The 20,704-nt window shown below is 38.8% G+C and overlaps 1 protein-coding gene across 7 annotated transcripts in view; it reads left to right on the forward strand.

The window, feature by feature from the left end:
* The window catches only part of MRPS27 (mitochondrial ribosomal protein S27), a 121,890-nt gene that overhangs the window by 75,173 nt on the left and 26,013 nt on the right, over positions 1-20,704 (forward strand). Inside the window, exon 1 of one of the 7 annotated variants that reach the window (XM_077139507.1) lies at positions 19,638-19,748. The exons of the other annotated variants lie outside the window; for them this stretch is intronic. Within the exon in view, the coding sequence (XP_076995622.1) occupies positions 19,702-19,748 (47 nt within the window). The 5' untranslated portion in view covers positions 19,638-19,701. Of the gene's footprint in view, positions 1-19,637; positions 19,749-20,704 lie in introns of those variants that run through there. 7 annotated transcript variants of the gene reach the window in all.

Consider the following 20,704-nt stretch of genomic DNA (forward strand, 5'->3'; position numbering starts at 1 on the left):
AATCTAATCATAATTAGCAAAGGGCCTTAAAGAAGGATCCTAAATGCAATAATGTTCAGTAATTGCCTATTAAGTAAGTAAACGAATGCCTGCCACTCTTTCTTCCATGAAATCTTGTTGCCATCTCAAGCTGCAAGATTCGAATCATTTTCTTCAGTCCTTTCCATAGACATACTCTGAGTTGCATATCTGACCTCTCTCTTCACCCTCTAGTTGCCCTTCCAGCCAGTCTTTGTGCTTCACATGTGCAAATAAACAAGGATTTCTTTCTTTTTCTCACCTTACTACCTTCATTTTCCTCTCTTTGGTTTCTTTTCTATTGAGGGGAAGTTCACATAACATAGAATTAATCATTTTAAAGTGAATGATTTAGGGGCGTTTAGTACATTCATCATCCCAAAAGGAAGCCCTGTACTCATTATGCAGTCACTCTCCATTTCACCTCTTCACAGTCCCTGCCAGTCACCAGTCTGCTTTCTGTCTCTCTGGGTTTATCCATTCTGGACATTTCATATAAATGAACTCATAAAACATGTGACATTTTGTGCATGACATATTTCGTTTAGCATGGTATTTTCAAGGTTCATCCATGTTGTGGCATGTATCAGTAGTTCATTCTTGTTTATGGCCGAATAATATTCTTATGGGAGTGTGTGTGCATACGCGTATGTGTCTGTACACATACCACAGTTTGTTTATAACTCATCAGTTGTTGGTGGGCTTTTGGGTTGTTTCCCCTTTTGGCTATTGTGAGTAACACTGCTATGAATAACATGCGAGTACATGTATTTGTTTGACCACCTATTTTCAGTTTTTTGGGGTATATACTTTAGAATGGAATTGCTAGATCATATGGTATTTCTGTATTTGACATTTTGTGAAACTGCCAGAATGTTTTCTACAGCAGCTGCACCATTTTGTATTCCTACCAGTAATACAAGCGTCCCAAATTCTCCAAACCCTTGTCAACATTTGTTATTTTCCGTATGTATATGTGGCAGTGTTGGACATGAAGTGTTGACTCATTGTGTGTGTGTGTGCATGCATGTGTGTATGCGAGTATGTCTGTTTTATTGGAGAGTATGGTGGGGTGAAGTTGTATGTACCCCAGAAAACATATTCTTAAATCGAATCCATTCCTGTGGATGTGAAGCCTTTGTAAAAAGATCTTTTGATGAGGTTACTGCATGTAAGGTATGTGTGGCCAAGCCCAATCAGGATGGTTCTTAATCCTACTGCTGGAGTCTTTATAAATAGAAGGAACTTGGACTCAGCATCAAGGAATTGAGAAAAACCCTAGAATGAGCTGAGACCCAGCATCAAGGGATTGAGAAAATCCCCTCCACCAAAAGGGGAAAGAGTGAAATGAGACAAAGTGTCAATGGCTGAGAGATTCCAAACAGAGTCGAGAGGTTATCCTGGAGGTTATTCTTATGCATTAAGTAGATATCACCTGGTTATCTAAGAGGAAGTGGAGAGGCTGGAGGGTAAAAAAAAAAAAAAAAAAGAATTCAGACATAAGATAAAAGCCATAGATGGAGCAGCCAGAAGCTGAAACCAGTGGCACCAGAAGAGAAGGGAGGGACTGGGAGACACTGCCATGTTCTTTCCCATGTGACAAATGAGGACCAAGGGTTGCTGGTGGCAGCCCCAGAATGCCACTGTCTTTGGAGAGAAAGCACTGCCTTGGTGATACCTTGATTTGAACTTTTTTTTAGCTTCAAAACCATAAGCTTAATAAATTGCTAATCTTTAACCCAACCCATTTCATGGTATTTGTTTGAGCAACCCAGGAATCTAAAACAGGTAGCTAATATAGGATAAGTGTATTTTGAAGGAAAAGAGAAAAGGAATGTCAGGGGTATGGGGAGTCCCTGGAAGGAGAAGCCACTCCAAGCCTCACCCACAGGCCAGAGGTAGCAACTGGGTAATAGAACCTTCACAAGAAGCAGATGAAGAAAGGAAAGAAGTGCAACACTTGGAAAAGAATCTTAACCATTGATTTGTATGAGGAATGTGAGATAAAAAAGAGTAAAAAGTAATGGAGCTTTCAAAGTTGCAGTAGAAACTTTTTATAATAAATTACCCTCAAGTGTAGTATAAGAGTTAACAACCCAAAATGCAGAACTCTCCCTGTAAGTCACTTACTGACAGAAGACCTGAATCAGTAAATAAACTTCACGTTACTTTACTTTAGGTAAGACAGTGCTAGGCACATAGCAGAAGCTAATTAAAACTTACTGACTGTGTGATTGCTTAAATAAATTGAAGAACAAAGATGAATGCATATCCTAAACTTTTCCTCATTTCAGTGTGTTCTCAAACATCTCTGTAACTATCTGAAAGCAACCAAGGTGTTAAGGTGCAGAAAGGACTGGGACAGGGGTGTCCCCCAAACCATACTGGTTCTGCCTCTAACTTAAATGTAGCCCCTTGAAAAATCATTTAACCTCTCTAATTGGGTGTTCTTGCCCATTAAATGCTGAAGTTGGACTAAATAATGTAAAATATGAATACCCAAATTTTAAAAATGTACATCCATCCAAAAGATTTGAAGAAAAATAAACTAAGCATTTTGTACTGAGTAGAATTTGGCGATTTTTCAAAACTTGGTGGAAATGTAACTCACTAAATGGTGAAAGAAAATCATGATATTTCTAGACTCTTTTCCTGTAAGAATCTTGACAGTTTTCAAAAGTTTGGAGATACTTCCTGAGAGAAGTTGTTTCTTTGCCAACTTCATGCTCATAATCATCTACATTGTGCAGACATGTCAGCAGGCTCTCATTAAAATTTTGATTTCCATTTCCCCAATGACCGATAATGTTGAGCATTATAACTGGATTGTCTTTTTGTATTAAGTTTTGGAGTTCTTTATATATTCTAAACACTAAATCTTTATAAGGATATATGATTTTTAAATATTTCCTCCCATTCTGTAGGTTATCTTTTCACTTTCATGATAATATCCTTGCACAAGAGTTTTAAATTTTAATGGAACCCTGTTTTTTTTTTTTTCCTGTGGCTTATACTTTGGGTGTCATATTGAAATCCATTGCCAAATTAAAAGTCTGAAAATTTACTCCTATGTTGTCTTCTAAGAGTTTTATGGTTTTAGCTCTTATATTTAGGTTGTTGATTCTCTTTGAGTTGATTTTTGTGTATGGTTTGAGGTGGGGTCCAACTTCATTCTTTTGCCTATGGATATCCAGTCATTGTCCCAGCCACTTCCTTCCCCTTTGTATGGTGTTCTAGTTTGCTAGCTGCCAGCATGCAATATACCAGAAACGGAATGGCTTTTAAAAAGGGGAATTTAATCAGATGCCAGTTTACAGTTCCAAGGCCGTGAAAATGCACCAATTAAAACAAGTTTATAGAAATGTCCAATCTGAGGTATCCAGAGAAAAATACCTAGGTTCAAGAAGGCCTATGAAGTTCAGGGTTTCTCTCTCAAGTGGAAGGGCACACAGTGAACACTGTCAGAGTTTCTCTCTCATCTGGAAAGGCACATGGTGAACACAGTCAGGGTTCCTCTCTCATCTGGAAGGGCACATGGTGAACACAGCGTCATCTGCTAGCTTCTCCTGGCTTCCTGTTTCATGAAGCTCCCCGGGAGGCATTTTCCTTCTTCACCTCCAAAGTTCGCTGACTGGTGGATTCTGCTTCTTGTAGGTATGTCATTCTACTCTGCTGTCTCTGAATCTCTTTCATTCTCCAAAATGTTTCCTCTTTTATAGGGCTCCAGAAACTTATCAAGACCCACCCAAATGGTGGAGACATGTTGTCACCTAATCCAGTTTAATACCACTCTTGATTAAATCACATCTCCAGGGAAATGATCTGATTACAGTTTCAACATACAGTATTAAATAGGGATTATTCTACCTTTATGAAATGAGATTTTGATTATAACATGGCTTTTCTAGGGTTCATACATCCTTTCAAACCAGCACATATGGGCTTAGCACCCTTGTCAAGAATCCATTGGCCATAGAGGTATAGGTTTATTTCTGGATTCTCAATTCTGTTCCTTTCATCTGTATCTGTCTTTTTGACAGTACAAAATTTTGAATACTTTAGCTTTGTAGTAAGTTTTGAAATTGAGAAGTGTCAGTCGTCCCTCTTTGTTCTTTTAGTCCCAGATTGTTTTGAGTATTTGGATCCCCTTGCTATTCCCTATGAACTTGATTAGATTTTCCATTTCTGCAAAAAAGTCCACTGGAATTTTGATAGGGATTGCATTGAATCCGTAGCTCAGTATGAATAGTATTGCCATATTGTCTTATAATCTAAAAGCCTGGGATGTGTACATTTATTTAGGTTTTCAGTTTCTTTCAACACTGTTTTGAACTTTTCAGTGTACTAGTCTTTCACCCTCTTGTTAAATTTATTTTTTGAATGCTAATGTAATGTAAATTATTGTCTGTCTTTCTTGCACTTGATTCTTACCTTGATTTTCAGCTAACTCTTTCCACTAAGTGGAACAAACTTTCCTGAGAAGTTTGAGAATTGGCATGTCGGTCCCTCTTGGACTACATAATTACCACAGCATAGTGTGTGTCGATGAGAACTTCCGTTAAGACATTTCTATAGAAGGCATTAAATATTGGATATGATATATAACACAGACCTTCTTATACTTGCTGAGGGTAAAGAGACTATTGTGTTATGGAGCTGTCACAGTCGCTTTCTGTGTAGCAAATAAGCTTGTGAAATGTCAAAGCCCTAAGTAAGTGAAGTAATAAAGGTGATATTTTTAAAAGATAGGACTAGGAGAAATCACTCAGTTGGAAATTACTGCTCACATTCTAATTTGTCAAAAAAAAAAAAAAGAGACTGTGGAATGAGTAGTGGAGGAAGGTAGTTATAAATAGGATCTTACGACCGCATGACCAGTTACAGAAATGAGGGCAGTCAGAGTTATGAATGGTTCCTCTCTGTTCAGTTATGAATGTGTTTTCCTATATTCATAAAGCAGATATCTTTGTTTTCTTCCCTATCTTATCCCCTTATCATATAACATGAGTTGTATTAACCTTCTGTCACAGTATTTATGTTATAGGATATTGAGTTTAAAAGTGAATATTACCCAAGGACTTTCACCCTCTTCTGGGGAAAGAGTTGGTGTGTTTCCATTTGTATGCAGGACAGTTGAATATTATTAGTTGAAAAGATGACTATTGTTGTCTTTATTTAGAGGTTAAATGTGGTTTAAGGAGATGTGTATGTATGTAAGTTGACAAGGACGGACTGTGATGGTTATGTTCACCTGCCAACTTGGCTAGGTTATGGTGTTCAGCTGTTTAGCCGAGAAAGAACTGGCCTCTCTCTCTATGCCAGCTCGGCAGGTGAACTCACTGCCCTATTCCCTCGGTAGGACATGACTCCCAGGGGTGTAGAACTCCCTGGCGATGTGGACAGGACTCCCACAATGAACTAGGACCCGGCATCAAGGGATTGAGAAAGCCTTCTTGACCAAAAAGGGGAAGAGAGAGATGAGACAAAATAAAGTTTCAGTAGCTGAGAGATTTCAGAGTCTAGAGGTTATTCTTATTCATTATATACATCCCCTTTTTAGTTTATGGTATACTGGAGTGGCAGGAGGAAGTACCTGAAACTGTTAAACTATGTTCCAATAGCCTTGATTCTTGAAGATGCTTATATGATGCTAGAGCTTTTATAGTGTGACCATATGATTGTGAAATCCTGTGTCTGATGCTCCTTTTATCCAGTGTATGGACAGATGAGTAAAAAAATTAGGCTAAATAATAGGGGGGGATAAAGGGTAAAAACTGGAAAAAAAGATGTAGAACCTTACCAGGTCCCAAAAAGTTCTCTTTTTGCCCCTTCCCAGTCAATCCTGCCCCAACCGCCATAGGTAACCATAGATTAGTTTGCCTCTCCTAGAACTTCATTTAATTGGGATCATACGATTGTATTCTTTTGTGTAATGCTTGTTTCTTTCAGTGATTTAGAGATTTATCCATGTTGTAATATTTATCAGTAGTTTGTTCCTTTTTATTGTTGAGTGATTGTCCATTGAATGAAAATACCTCAGTTTATTCTTCTGTTGATGGAACATTGACTGTTTCCAGTTTTGGCTGTCATGAGTAGAGCTGCTATTAAATTCTTGCACAATTTTTTTGTTGTTGACATTTATTTTTATTTATCTTGGAAAAATACCTATGAATGGACTTGCCAGGTCATAGGGTAGGTGAATGTTCAAGTTTTCTTAGAAACTTCTAGGCCGTATTTTAATGTGGTTGTACCATTTTGCACTTCCTCCAGTGATGCAGTAGAGTCTGCCTATGCAACATCTTTGCCAGTATCTCATTGTATTTCCCTGATAGCTAATGATGTTGAATACTTTCTCATGTATTTATTAGCCATTTGTGTATCTTCTTTTGTGAAATGTCTGTTAAAAAATCTTCTATGCGTTTTCTAGTTGGGTCATTTTCCTTTTTACTATTGAGTTGTAGAAGTTTTTAAATATATTCTGAATGCCAGTCCTTTGTGAAATATATGTTTCACAAATAAAAGAAAGAAAGCAAACATTGGCCTTATAGTTACTGTGAGGATATTTTGTGGATTTAAATCATCAGTAAGTTTATTGTATCTATAGCTGATTACATCTACAATCAACTAAGGAGATTGCCTTCAACAACAAGAGAAATCTCATCCAATCAGTTGAAGGTCTTAAAAGGAGACCTTGCTGATTTCAGCAGTGAGAAGGAAAAATTTCCATCTCTACTGTACCAGCCAGCTTCTGAAGGATTCATCAAAAATCTTCTTAGGATTACCCAGCTCGCAGCCTGTTCCACAAATACTGACTTTTTGCCCGAACCCACAGTCACATGAGCCAATTCCTATAATAAATCTCATAATATTTACATAATATATATATATCCTGTGGGTTCTGTTTTCCTATACCATGAAGGAGAGTACCTGTTATTGAGAGGACAGCCGTATCTTTGGGTGTTTTGTGTTTTGTTAAACCAAATTATGAAAATGAACCAAATAGAGATTCTGTTCAGTACTTAGAGGTTTATCAGAGGCCAGCTTCCCTTGGCCCTACAGCTTGGAGAACTGGTTCATGACTATTGATATTCGTAAGAGGTTTTCATGTGAGACTTGATTAGTCTTTAATGGGGTCCCCAACTACAGACCAGAAGTGGCCCTGTTGTGTTTACCTGTGTATCTCGGGCAGGTAGCGGTGCCTAACACATAGTGGGTGTTTATTTTGCTGAACTGGTATTGCTGAGCTTTGAAATGCTTTTGGGGTATGTTTCTTTGTGGGGTCTTTTTGGGGGGGCAGAGAGTATGCTCTAGATAAGAGACCCCCCAGAAAACCTCTGAATAGAGATAATATAGCAACAGCCTTCATTTGAGTGTTGACCATGTGATCATATGTTATTGAGTCCCCACATAACTGTTTTAGTAGATACTATTTATTCTCCTTTATGGGTATGAAAACCAAGAAAGATTAACTACCTTGCCTTAAAACGCACACAGTTAGCAAGGAGAAATAGCTGGCTAGAAATTCAAACCCAGACTGTTTTACTTCACAGCCCAGGATTTTAACCTGCCACCATTCCCAGAGGTTAGGAAGTATAGTGAGTATTGGTGTGTGTTTGAACTTGAGGGTCTAGGTGCTAATGCTGGTGTTTTTACGGGTGCGGCACATAGCTTGCATCTCTACTACCGCAGTTCTGTCTGCTGTCACGCTTGGATCTTGGAACTCAATTCCACAACCCTGACCCAGCCTGAGAAGCCTTCTGAGCAGAGCACTTCAGGTGGCTCTGCCTGTGTGCAGGAGTTGGCCCACAAATGAGCTCTCTGTGTCCTGTTTGTCTTCGGGCAGTGATGGAAGAGGGGGGTCGGGCAATTGACAGGAAAGAAGTTACAGATGATGATGGTAACCCTTGTTCTCCATGTTGCACGCGTTACAGTTCCAGTCTCTGCTCCGCAGTTCTCTCATCATGAAGTTTACATGAGTATCAGAGCTAGTCAGAAAGTATTTAATTTGATTTTCTATTCCTAGTCTTGTTCTACTCTCATAATCCAGTACACAAATGCAATGCATCATCAGAATTGCACTAACAGTTTTTTTGTTTTGTTTTCTCCATGAGTCTGTATAACAGCTGGGTATTTTTTTTTTTAACCGCACTTTCCTGATCAGTATTATAATATACCGATATAGTAATTTTCAGAAGCCTGTGAAAGGTGCCACTTAAATGTAAATGACTTAGTTAATTATTGCACAAAGTGAAATGAAATTTGGCATTTTGTTGCCATAGAAACATACCCCAACATTCCATGTGTATTTTGAACCAAGTGATTACATGTAACAACATTTTGACTGTTTGACTATTTCATGGTTAGATTAGATTCTTTTGTACCTGATACATATTTCATTTTGTATTGATTTTACATTCTCTCTCGGTGGATATCCATTTTATCTCTAGAAACTTTTATCTTTTTTTTTTTAATACAAAAAGAAAAACAGAAAGAAGCAAGAGATGCCCTCTTCCCTTTATGATTATACTGTGGTAAATATTTCTCTCTATGATATATTTTCTAAGTGTATCCCTGTTTGACTCAGACCATAGCAGCCTGAAAATAAACTTATGTTGAAATTATGAGTCTGTGGATAGAAAGGAGAAATAAAACAGTAAAGAAAACAAAGATCAATGTCTGGAAGACAGGAAATATAACTTAAGAAGTATATAATGTAAATAGATTTTTAAAGGCATTCTTATATCCTTATACCAGAATAAATTCCAGGTGAATCAAAATTTAAATTTAAAAAGTGAAACTATCTAAGTATATGAAACTGAAATAGGTAAGTGTTTATGTAATCTTGGACATGGAGACTTTTCCTAAACATGACATTTATGTCAAAAATCACGTAATAAATGACAGCAGAGTTGTTAGTGTGAAAATTTATAAAGCAAAATACAGCAGAATGCCTTAAAATGTGAAAAAATGAAAAAAGTAACTAACATTAGTTGTTTATTAATACCCTTAAACAGAGTTCTAGAGCATAAATAATAGAAAGATAAACATGACAATAGAGAAAGAGGACAGAAAAGACAATTCTAGAAAGAAGGAAGACTTGACAGTCATAAGCATATGAAATTGTTCAACATTATCACTAAATGAAATATGCAGTTAATAACATAATGAAATACTGTCTGCCTCTCATAGTGGTAAAGGTTAAAAGTTTAATATTCATACTTGTGGAAACAGACATTCTTGAAAACTGGTGTGAGCAGAAATTAGTACAACTTTTTTCAAGGAATTTAGCCTAAGCAGAAGATTGTACATATGTCAAGAAAATTGATCAAGGGGAGAGAGGAGCCAAGATGGCAGCTTGGCAAGGTGTGGATTTAGTTTGTCCTCCAGAGCAGCTAATAAATAACCAGAAACAGTACAGAACAGCTCCTGGGGCCACATCAGTGACCGGACACACAGTGTACCCCAGTCTGGACCAGCTGGACCGGTTGCGAGCCCCCCCAGAACCGTGAGTTCCCCAAGCTACAGCAGCCGGCGCTCCTCCCCCACAGGCTGCTTCCCAGAGAGGACAGGAAAGGATCTTACCAGCAGCAGGGGCTGAGCCCAACCAAACGCCAACTGTGGAATTAATTAACAAGTTCTGACTACTAAAAAATAGGCCCCCAGCTCAGGTGAACCTGGTCAAAGCGGAGGTCGCTCATTTTTGCCCCAGCACCAAGAGGGCAGGGCTGATGGAAAAAGAAATAGGTTTTTGTGGCTTGACTGCCTTTGGATACAGCGGCAGGGTTCCTCAGGCTGCAACTGCTCCAGGCATAGGCAGAAACAAACTCGTTTGAGGGCTTGTCTGGAGACTGTGCCTTCCCCAGGGGAGGGCTGAAGCCCAACTCAGGTGGAATCCCTCCCTCAAGGAATTCAGATCCCAGAGCTTGGTAATTTGAAGCCATTAAAACCAGCCTACAACCTCTCCTCTGTCTCCACCACACCCCCAGCAGGGAGAGTCTGCCAAAGTAAAAGGTACTGCATCATCTTATGCTGGTGGGACCTGCAGGCAGACAAGCACCACATACTGGGCAGGTTAAGAAAAACAGAGTCCAGAGACTTCACAGGAAAGTCTTTCAACCTGCTGTGTCTCACCCTCAGGAAAAACCGATGCAGGTGGCTCTTTCCTCCTGATAGGAGGCCAGTTTGGTCTGGGAAAATCCGGCTGGAGTCTATAATACCTAAGTAGACCCTCCTAAGGGTGGGGGTGGGAAAGGCACCATACAAGCAGGGCAAGAAACAAGAAAACAAGAACTGAAAAATTCTCTTCTGTTAAACAAAACCTAAGCTAGAGGTTCAGAAAAAGCTTAACTGAATGTCAAAGAACAGATAGACAACAAACTCATCTAGCAAGAAAACCCTAGGTAAAAGAAGTGAAAGCAATCTCCAGAATAAACTAATTAAGGTAATTAAATGCCTAGATGCCAGCAAAAAAATAAATCACACTAGGAAAATTGAAGATATGGCCCAGTCAAAGGAACAAACCAACAATTCAAATGAGATACAGGAGCTGAAACAATTCATTCAGAATATACAAACAGACATGGAAAACCTTATCAAAAACCAAATCAATGAATTGAGGGAGGATATTAAGAAGGCAAGGAAAGAACAAAAAGAAGAAACCAGAAGTCTGAAAAAACAAATCACAGAACTTATGGGAATGAAAGGCACAGTAGAAGAGATGAAAAAAACAATGGAAGCCTACAATGGCAGATTTTGAGAGGCAGAACATAGGATTAGTGAAACAGAGGATGGAGCATCTGAAATCCGGCAAGAAAAAAAATGTAGGGAAAAGAATGGAAAAATATGAGCAGGGACTCAGGGAATTGAATGACAATATGAAGTGCACGAATATATGTGTTGTGGGTATCCCAGAAGGAGAAGAGAAGGGAAAAAGAGGAGAAAATCTAATGGAGAAAATTATCACTGAAAATTTCCCAACTCTTATGAAAGACTTAAAATTACAGATCCAAGAAGTGCAGCTACCCCAAAGAGCATAGATCCAAATAGACATACTCCAAGACACTTACTAATCAGAATGTCAGATGTCAAAGAGAAAGAGAGAATTTTCAAAGCAGCAAGAGAAAAGCAATCCATCACATACAAGGGAACCAAATTAGACTATGTGCAGATTTCTCAGCAGAAGCCATGGAAGCAAGAAGACAGTGGGATGACATATTTCAATTACTAAAAGAAAAAAACTGCCAACCAAGAACTCTATACCCAGCAAAATTGTCCTTCAAAAATGAAGGAGAAATTAAAACATTTTCAGACAAAAAAATCTCTGAGAAAATTTGTGACCAAGGGATCAGCTCTGCAAGAAATACTAAAGAGAGCTCTAGAGGCAGATATGAAAAGACAAGAGAGAGGGGCATGAAGAAGAATGTAGAAAGGAAGACTATCAGTAAAGGTAAAAAGAAGAAAAATTAGATATGACATAAAATCCAAAAGGCAAAATGGTAAAAGAAAGTACTACCCATACAGTAATAACACTAAATGTTATCCAAGGATAAACATAGGTTGAAAGTGAAAGGTTGGGAAATGATATTTCATGCAAATAATCAGAAAAGAACAGGAGTAGCTATACTAATATCCAACAAATTAGACTTTAAATGTAAAAACAGTTAAAAGAGACAAAGAAGGACACTATGTATTAATAAAAGGAACAGTTCAACAAAAAGAGATAACAGTCATAAATATTTATGCACTGAGCCAGAATGCTCCAAAATACATGAGGCAAACACTGAACACTGGAAAGAGAAATTGACTATTTACCATAATAGTTGGAGACTTCAATTCCCCACTCTCATCAATGAACGGAACATCTTGACAGAGGATCAATAAAGAAACAGAGAATTTGAATAATACAGTAAATGAGCTAGACTTAACAGACATTTATAGAACATTACACCCCACAACAGTAGGCTACACCTTTTTCTCAAGTGCTCATGGATCATTCTCAAAGATAGACCATATGCTGGGTCACAAAGCAAGTCTCAATAAATTTAAAAAGATTGAAATCATACAAAACACTTTCTCAGATCATAAGGGAATGAGGTTGGAAATCTATAATAGGCGGAGTGCCAGAAAATTCATATGTCAAGAAAATTAATTGTAGCCTTGTTTATAATAGTGGGGGGAAAATAGAAGCATCATTGGGAAATTGGTAAAATAAACGATGGAATACCAGCTCTGGGTGGTGAGAATTCAAGTGACTGACTTCTGCGTTTTTCTATGACTGCATTTACAATGAAATTTATTACATTGCTATCAGGAAAGATAGTTTCTTGCCATTTCAAAAAAGATTTCAAGTAGAAGCTTGTGAAGAGACCACTGGGGAATTGGAGTTTTAGAACTGGTAGAACAGAGACTAACAGATGTTCAGATCTGGGTGTGGGATTCAGAGCTTGGAGGAAGGTCCCGCCAGTGGAGGGGAGAACTACAGAAAGAGTATGGTTGGGGGAGGGAGGGAGAAGCAGCATACGAATCTGCACGTGGTGGTTTTAGGAACCTGTGCCAGGTTCAAGTGGCGTGTCCGGGAGGCCAGTGAATGTGTGGGTCTGTAGATGGGAGAGGTGTTTGGGCTCGAGATACAGTTTCAGGAGTTACCTACGACTTAGCTCTTTTAGCACCTATGTTTCCCCTAAGGTCTTTGGGAACCTAAAGACAAAATGGCTTGGAATTACCCCAGATCACAGAAAACACAAGATTTCTGTCTCCCTTTGCTTGAAAAGCCTCTTCAAACAAAAAAATCAAAGCGTAGTGTCCTTTTATCACAAATTAGACATCAGTGCGTTCTGGAACAGCATCGTAGATGCAGCCTGTTCTCTTAGATGCATGGGCTGGTCAGTTTCTTTTGAGACTCTTTTTCTTTGTCTTGGATGCTTGATCTTTGAAGATGTTTGGTGCCAAGCAGTTTGTAAACTTCACAGTCACTCTCCAAGTACAGTAATTCCCTTTCCTCAAATGAGTCTTCTTTTCAAACTGCTTGCACTCTGCCTCAGCCATCCATATAGTTCTGCAGCCACACCGACTCCATGTTAAATGATTTCTGGATAGCTATTTGGGTGAGAAGATTCATTTAATATATCTTATTAAATACTTTTAATTAAAAATTAATAAACATTGTAGTTATTAAGTTAAGGCTCAGTTAATACAGTTTGTATAATGAAATTGTCAAAGAGCTTGTAATCAAATTTGCATAGTGATCACTTTGTTGATAAATGAAAAATAAACATAAAGGAATTGGATGGATAGTTTGAAGACAGCCCCTTTCCAGCTTTACAGTATTCTAAAATAGGATGCTTTGCCTCCAGGTCAGCACAGACCCTTTCTCCTACCCACCCTTTATCTTAAATTTTATTTTACTCATTCTCTTTTAATATCTTTCGTTATTTAAAATTTTGGAATGACTGTGCTCTGCTTCTTCAATATAAGGTGCATGTTACACTGTTTGGGAGCAGTTTCTTATGTGTGAGTATAAATGTGTAAGAGAACAAAATTCGTAACCCCGTGATACATGGACTGTAGCAGATATGTCCATCTGTGATATCATTATAGAACCGAGAAGTTAGGATTTAGAGGATTATGATTATTGAATCATTATTTAATTGTTCCTTTCTGACAGAAAGGAATACCTGATATCTCTGAACTGTGATCCAGCTGCCTGGGTCTTTGCTAGTGATTGTATAACTGCGTGGCCTTTGTCTTTTGACTGACCCTCACTTGAATCCTCTTAGGCTGTTTTTCCACTTTCGAGTCCTATGGCTACTGAAAACAGCCCTTAATGTTTCTTAATGAGAGGACTTGGTCAGCCCAGAGCTAACCCACGCCACCTCCAGAACTATCTTACTAGCAAAGCTGGACCTAACCAGAACTGGCCCACCTGACATGGGCAGCAGCCTGAACTTTAACCTCTGCGTGACCTGTGCCTCATTTCCTCTAAAGATCAGACCCGTCATCGTGTTGAGGCTGCCGTCCTCTTACAGGGTGTGACTGAGCGGGTATCTGTTCACACAATGCTCAATCGTCGGATCTTCTGGAACCTCATCACCCCAGCCTTTGTGCTCATTTTCCTGAAGCCTGCGCATAGTTTGATACTATAAAACTGTCAGTTACTGGAGTTCAGAGAGACAGATTTTTAGGCCATGTGATCTCCTGCTTCACACCTGGCAATGAACTCTTCCTGTTTGAAACCCTGGTGTCTCAGGAATTGGTCATTTGAGCTCAATTGGTATTTATTCAATTAGATTCGTAGTCATTGGAGGGTTCAACAAAATGCGGTGCTGTTTGATTGCTATTGGTGAACAATAATGGAAACCTTAGGCCTGCGGTGGCGTACTGAATTTTCTATTTATAATGTGGTATTTCAGAATCAGGAGAGAAGCAGGCAATAACTTTCATTCAAAATGATTCATTCATTTGATTTTATCTCTAACTTTTATGAAATGACTAAGTTCTCTAGCCAATCAGCCCCTCTTTCAACAGGTAATCTTAATTGCAAGAGCACCACCCGTTTTGTTGTTAACACCCTGATTGAGGCATTGGGAAGTTGATTGTTGGTAGAGAGTTTTAGAGACTTTACCCCCAAAAGCTCTGCAGTCAGACTGTCTGGGTTTGAATCCTGCTCCTTTCGTATAAACTGCATGACCTCGGGAGAGTTACTTAGCTTTTTGATGTTCAAGTTCCTTATCTGTAAAATGAATGTAATATCCTTACACTATAGAGGGTTGTTCTGATAAATACATGAATAATCTTTAAAAGCAGTTAGCACAATGACTGGAATAATGTAAAAACTCAACAAATTCAGTAAAATAACTGATTTTATTATTGACTGCATCATACGTGGGCTGTGTGCTTGACTACCTGAAGAGAAAGCAATTGTGTAAGGAGTGACTAGTATTCGCGTCAGGGGCAGGTTAGTACGTATGTAATCTGGAGGCCCTTAGCCCTTTGTCCTTATCTGTTATCTTTATTTCAGTGTATTTATGTATATTGAATGTAAATCAAAAAATGTATTACTTTTTAGTTGTGAAAGGTAAGCTCTTCTGTATAGAGCTATTAAAACTTGAATATTTCTTTGATTTAGTGAATAAAAATGACATTCACATTTCTTAGCAGCAAACACTTCTGTGAAGGAAAGAACAGAGGTAACCAGAAAGCAAAAGACCATGATACATTTCGAACAACATTCCTGATTTTTCAGTGACCTAATTCACTAACAGAGAATTCTTAATTCAACCATTTGAGCCTTTTTTTGTTGCTTGAATTGATACAAAATAAAATATGCCTAATGATATGGTTCTGTGTTGTATCAAATGCCATGAGGCATTTGCAAAGAATGAAATAATTTAATTACATTAGTTAGAGGAAACAGGTACTCTTATGTGTAATATTGCTGTAGCGTTCATTAATTTAAGTGATTCTCTGCAGTGTACAGAAGGAAGAGATCATATTTCCCTGTTTCAGTGTAGTGCTTACTTTGCTGAATTCAGATGTCTGTCTGTCTCTTTCTGTTGGTCTGTAGCTGTCTTCACGTAAAGCATGTGAGCCCTAAGGATCATAAATGGGGGCAATTCGAGTATTTCCCTTTCTCCTGTTTGTTTTTCCTCCCTTATTCCTTTCTTCTTTTACCACCTTATGATATCTTGTGTGTGTGTGAGAGAGAGAGAGCGCACACGGGGTGGGCTGTGTCATGGCGTGCATTCCCTGATTCCCCTGGTTTTGTACAAACCCGCTACAGGAAGTTGTCCTATAAGCGCCTTGGTGCCCTGCTGGGTTTCAGCCTGTTTGGCAATTCCTGCTTTCTGGGTTTCATAATCTTGCTGCCTCCATTCTCCGAGCCTTTTAACTCCTCAGACACTGATAAAAGAAAACACTTCATTAAAAAAAAAATCCTCAGAGCAGTAAATGTCCTGTGAATATGGCTGAAGTTTCATCTTTAAGAAAGTGTTGTGGTTTTACATCATTGCCTACCTTCATAAAGGAAAGAGTTTACAATTTAATTTAACTATCCTTAATTGCTCAGAGTAATCATGAATAGTGTTATGTGTGATTATCTTTTTTTATTTTTTTTTAATTCCAGGAATAAAAGAGAGAAAGAGAGAGGTAATATTATAATTTAGGGACTGTGCCTTAATATTCCTTGTCAGGATTTCACATACTATCCATGTACTGGGCATTGCGTGGGTTTAAAAATAACTTTGATTTACCCTGTATTTTATTTCTGCCACTACATAAATGCAACAATAAAACATTTTAGATTGAGCAAAGAATTCAAAATATGGTACTGATTTATTTTTACCCTTTGCTTAAAGATATTACAGTTGAAAGGATTGTTTAATATCTGATACAGCCTTTTGTTTTATAATTTATTGAAAGTAAATTCCAGAAGAGTTGAGTACCTTATTCAAAATATTTTCTTCTATTTTTCGAACAGAAGATTGTTGCTACTGAAATGTATTTGAATGCTTGAAATGTATTTCCTTTATCATTGGTTTTTAGGTTGTTACAGTCTGTTGACTAGTTCTTAGATCAAACAGCTTATAGAAGTCTTCCAATTAATTGTGGCAGTGGACATATGTGCTAGTCTCTATTCTCTACTGAAACGTCCACAAATATGTTAATAAAGGGATAAAAATGTAGAAAATAAAGAGAACAGCAGAGAGGAAACAACGTTTTGGAAGCTGAAAAACAGATAAGATTTTGGGCTTGCTTAGCAGAAAGAGAAAGCTAAAACTTAGCAGAGACAGAAGCCCAGAACCACAGCAGTCCATGCTCTAGGACCCCCGGAAGGGCTCATAACTAAAAAGCAGTGAGGGATTCTCAAATCAGAGATCTGGATGAAGCTGAAAACAAAGGATTCATTGAAAGTTTCATAAAAAGTAGTGAAATGCCCAGGTTTCTCTCTAACTCTAGCAGAGGACTGGTTATTTTCTTTCTGGAATGATCAGACAAGGGGACTCTGGACTTGAGGACACAAGGTTTGTTTTCCTTCTCAGGGAAGAGATTGGAGGAGTCCTCTCTGGGGAAACTGACCAACCCAAAAGAGATCTGTGGGTTCTTTCGAGGTTCCCCAACAAAATAGCCCTGGCAGACTACTCCGTGAGAGATGAGATGAAAGACTCTGTGGGCTTCATTTGTTTCCTCTTAAAATATGAACATCTTGCCATGTCAAGTACAATTCTAATGTTCATAAGGCTGCATTTTTTAAAAGCTGGCTATCTAAAGGCAAGCTAATTACTGCTGAGGCTCAACAACTAGCAGTCTGTTTCAAATGCAAAAGGGAAAAAACACCATTGGATTCACTGCAAGCCCTTGGGCTAAATGCATCCCCTTCAGTTTCAATTTCCTACTTTGTAAAAAGGAAAAAGTATGTAAGTACTTAGCACAAGTTGCCTGGCACATAGTGAATGCTCAATACTAATATTATCATCATCATTCTCAGTCACAGTTAAATAAAGATCTAAAGTCAAGTAAAATAAAGATCAGAGTTAAATAAAAGGAAAATGAATCTTTTCTTCAGTATGATTACTCATAAAAAGCAACTCTTTAGTATGCTATGCCATTTTATAACAAATTTATTCATTTATTCATTCATTTTCATTACAGACTGGTGGAAATATAATTAGTAAAAGTATTGCTTTATGGTGTTTGCATAGAATTGTAGAAAATGATCAGATTATTTGGTCACTATAGCAACAGTTCCGTCATCGCTGATATTTTGGAGAGAAAGATCTTAACACAGGGTCCTAATATACAGTTATTGGTGATAATTTATGTCTACTATTTTTTTCAGCATGGGAATCACTGTGTCTATAAAGTCGTGGATTTTCACTGTATTTGTTGACTGGGTGGCCACTTGCATGTGGCTGCTGCCAACCGCTGCTGCTGTGTTGGTGGGCTGAGGGTTCCATTTAGGTTAGGGGCAGGAGTGGGAGTCGCCAGGCTTAAATTCTTTTCAGGCCAACCTTTGTGGGTAAGTGATGAAAAAAGCTGAGGGTTCGTGGCTTAGGAGAGCAAAGGTTCCTGACTGGGCAGCAGCTTGTTCCACAGCAAATGCTTTGCCTCCATTGCCCTTCTTTTTCCTCTAACGTCTCCTTTCGTCCTCTGAGACTCTGCCCCAAACTCAGATCAGAGCCATGAGCAGTGGTTGGCAGCTCCTCTTTTGAGTGGCGTGATGTACCTTCAGTAGGCATTTGTGTTCCCTGGTTATTTACTCTAGCCGGAGGCTGGTGGGCGCCGAGCAACAGACAGCTCAAGATAGTTATGTCTTGCCAGGCTTGTGAAAACCAGCTCAAGGACAAGAGAACAACTGGGAAAATTAACTCCTGACTAGGTCACCTCAAGCTCATTCTCTGGCTGGACCTTTTTCTATCATAAATGAAATCAGAACCCTGTATCGGTCATCAGACCGACTGGCACACTCCAGCACTGATTGGCTTGGAGCCTCACTGTGATATGAAAAAGCCTCTCTGTTCTCCACTTTGCATCTCCTTCGCATCACCTCATTTGAGAGTATCTCTAGAGGAATGAGGAACACAGGACTGTCATCAGCCCCTCCTTCCTACACTGTCTCTTTCCACCTGGCTAGTGGCAGGCAGGTGTTTGCTCTACTTGCATACCCTGTGCCATGCAGACCGTCTGTGTGCATGAGAACGGCTGTGAGCTCACATTCATGGAGCACTCACTATATGCTCGGTACTGTGCTGCACATTTACATCCTCTTATCTGGTCTTAGTCCTACCCTATGAGGCAAGGACAACTTTTATTCCCATTTTACAGAATGAAGACTGAGGTTTTAGAGTGAGTTTTCTGAGGGTCAAAGTAGGAAGCAGTTTTTTAGTGATGCCAAATCCTATCCCTTAACTATTTCTCTATTTCAAAGGCAGTTATGCCACTGGCCTTCACCTTAAACTTACCCTTAAAAACACACTTAAAGCAATTAGTAAACAATACCAGACTGAATGTCAAGTGCTGGATCAAGTAAACTAGTAATAATAATAGTAACATTCCTTGTATGTGTGCATATTTCTTCCCTGTTTGGTTCCAAAAGGGATTAAAAGTTGTCAAAATATTTAGCTAACTCTTATTTGACTTTCATAATAACCCAGTGAATAAGGCATTATTGCTTCTATTTTATAGATGACAAAACAAATTCTCAGATTAAGTGACTCAACCAAGGCAGTGAGTCAGGACTGGTTCTCATCAGACCCAGAGCGGCAGTCAAGTTCACTTTACCAGGGGTTTTCCTCGTAGCAGTGCTGATGTGTCTCCATAGTAAAGGTGGCATACTAGTCTGGGGTCTCCAGAGAAATAGACAACAGTGTGTGTGTGGTTTTATGAAATTTTTTATAGGAATTGGTTCACAGAACTCTGGGGGTTGGTATGTCTGAATTCCGTAGAGCTGTTGGCTGAAGCAGAGGTAGAAATTCTTTCATCAGTTCTTGCTTTAAGTCCTGTAGCTGATTGGATGAGACTTCTCTCATCGCTGAAGGCATTCTCCTTTGTTTACTGTAGACGTAATCAGCTATAGATGGGACCAACTGACTGGTGATTTAAATCTATGAAACTTCATCACAGGAAAAATTAGGCCTGTGCTTGCATGACCAGACCACTGGACGGACACCATGGCCTAGCCAAGCTGACATGCAGTTTGACCATCGCAAGTGGCGTTGCACACGCCCACGTTTGGGGTGAGAGTGATCCTGCTGCTTCTGTCCCTGCCCTCCTGCCTCTGTGAAAGCACCCGTCACTGTGGTTTACACCGTTTTCTGTCAGGACCTGGAAGGCACAGTTCTCGTGCAGTTTCAAACTAAATTAATGCCTGTAGAATTAGACAATGAAAACTTAAAGTGGAACCAATATTTAAACTGACAAGTTGGAAAAGCATAGCACTGCATGCCATTTTTATAAATCCAGACACATCCCTAAGGTGGTAAAGGTAGAGAATCATCCGTGGGATGATGGCTGCCAATTTTCCTCCCTGGAAAGGAGGAGGAGGAGGGCAGGGCGTTATCTAACTTAAGCATTTTATTTCTTAAAAATGTATCCAAAGAAAACAAACCAATGAAAAACACTGTGCTAGGGATTATTGGGAAGGGGAGAGAAAAGCTGAACTCATTTTTCTATTGACAGCCAATTAAAAAAATTTTAGCATCAGAATGTTGTGAAATAATCAATACTATATATAGTTCATAATGGACTGGATTCTTATGAGTTTTTCTGCTTAATTTGTTGTAGATGTGCAAACAAATATTTGTTTTTCTATAATCCCAGTCTAACTTCATTGAAGGTGAGCCCTCCAGTGTCTGGCACAGTGTCTTGACTCACAGAAATTGATGAACAATCAGATGCAGATGAGAGCAGCTTTATCCTCACCAAATGCTCCATTCTGTTGTAATAAAGTAATTCCATATGGGTAGAGAAGTGGAGTTATTCTCTCTACTTTCTTTAACATTTAGCTTTTCCTTAATGTTATTCTATTGAAAATAAAACAAGCCAGCTCCCTTGATTTTGTGCCTAAAATTAGTGAAGGGAAATTTTTACCTGTTTACTAAAGGCTGCACTGGACTTAACATCGACCACGTTTAAAATTCCACTTAATGTGCAGCTCTCAGAGGATGAGCTTCCGCCCCCCCCCCCCGCTTGG

This window comes from Tamandua tetradactyla, chromosome 21, assembly GCF_023851605.1.
Source record: "Tamandua tetradactyla isolate mTamTet1 chromosome 21, mTamTet1.pri, whole genome shotgun sequence".
In the NCBI taxonomy this organism is placed as follows: domain Eukaryota; kingdom Metazoa; phylum Chordata; class Mammalia; order Pilosa; family Myrmecophagidae; genus Tamandua; species Tamandua tetradactyla.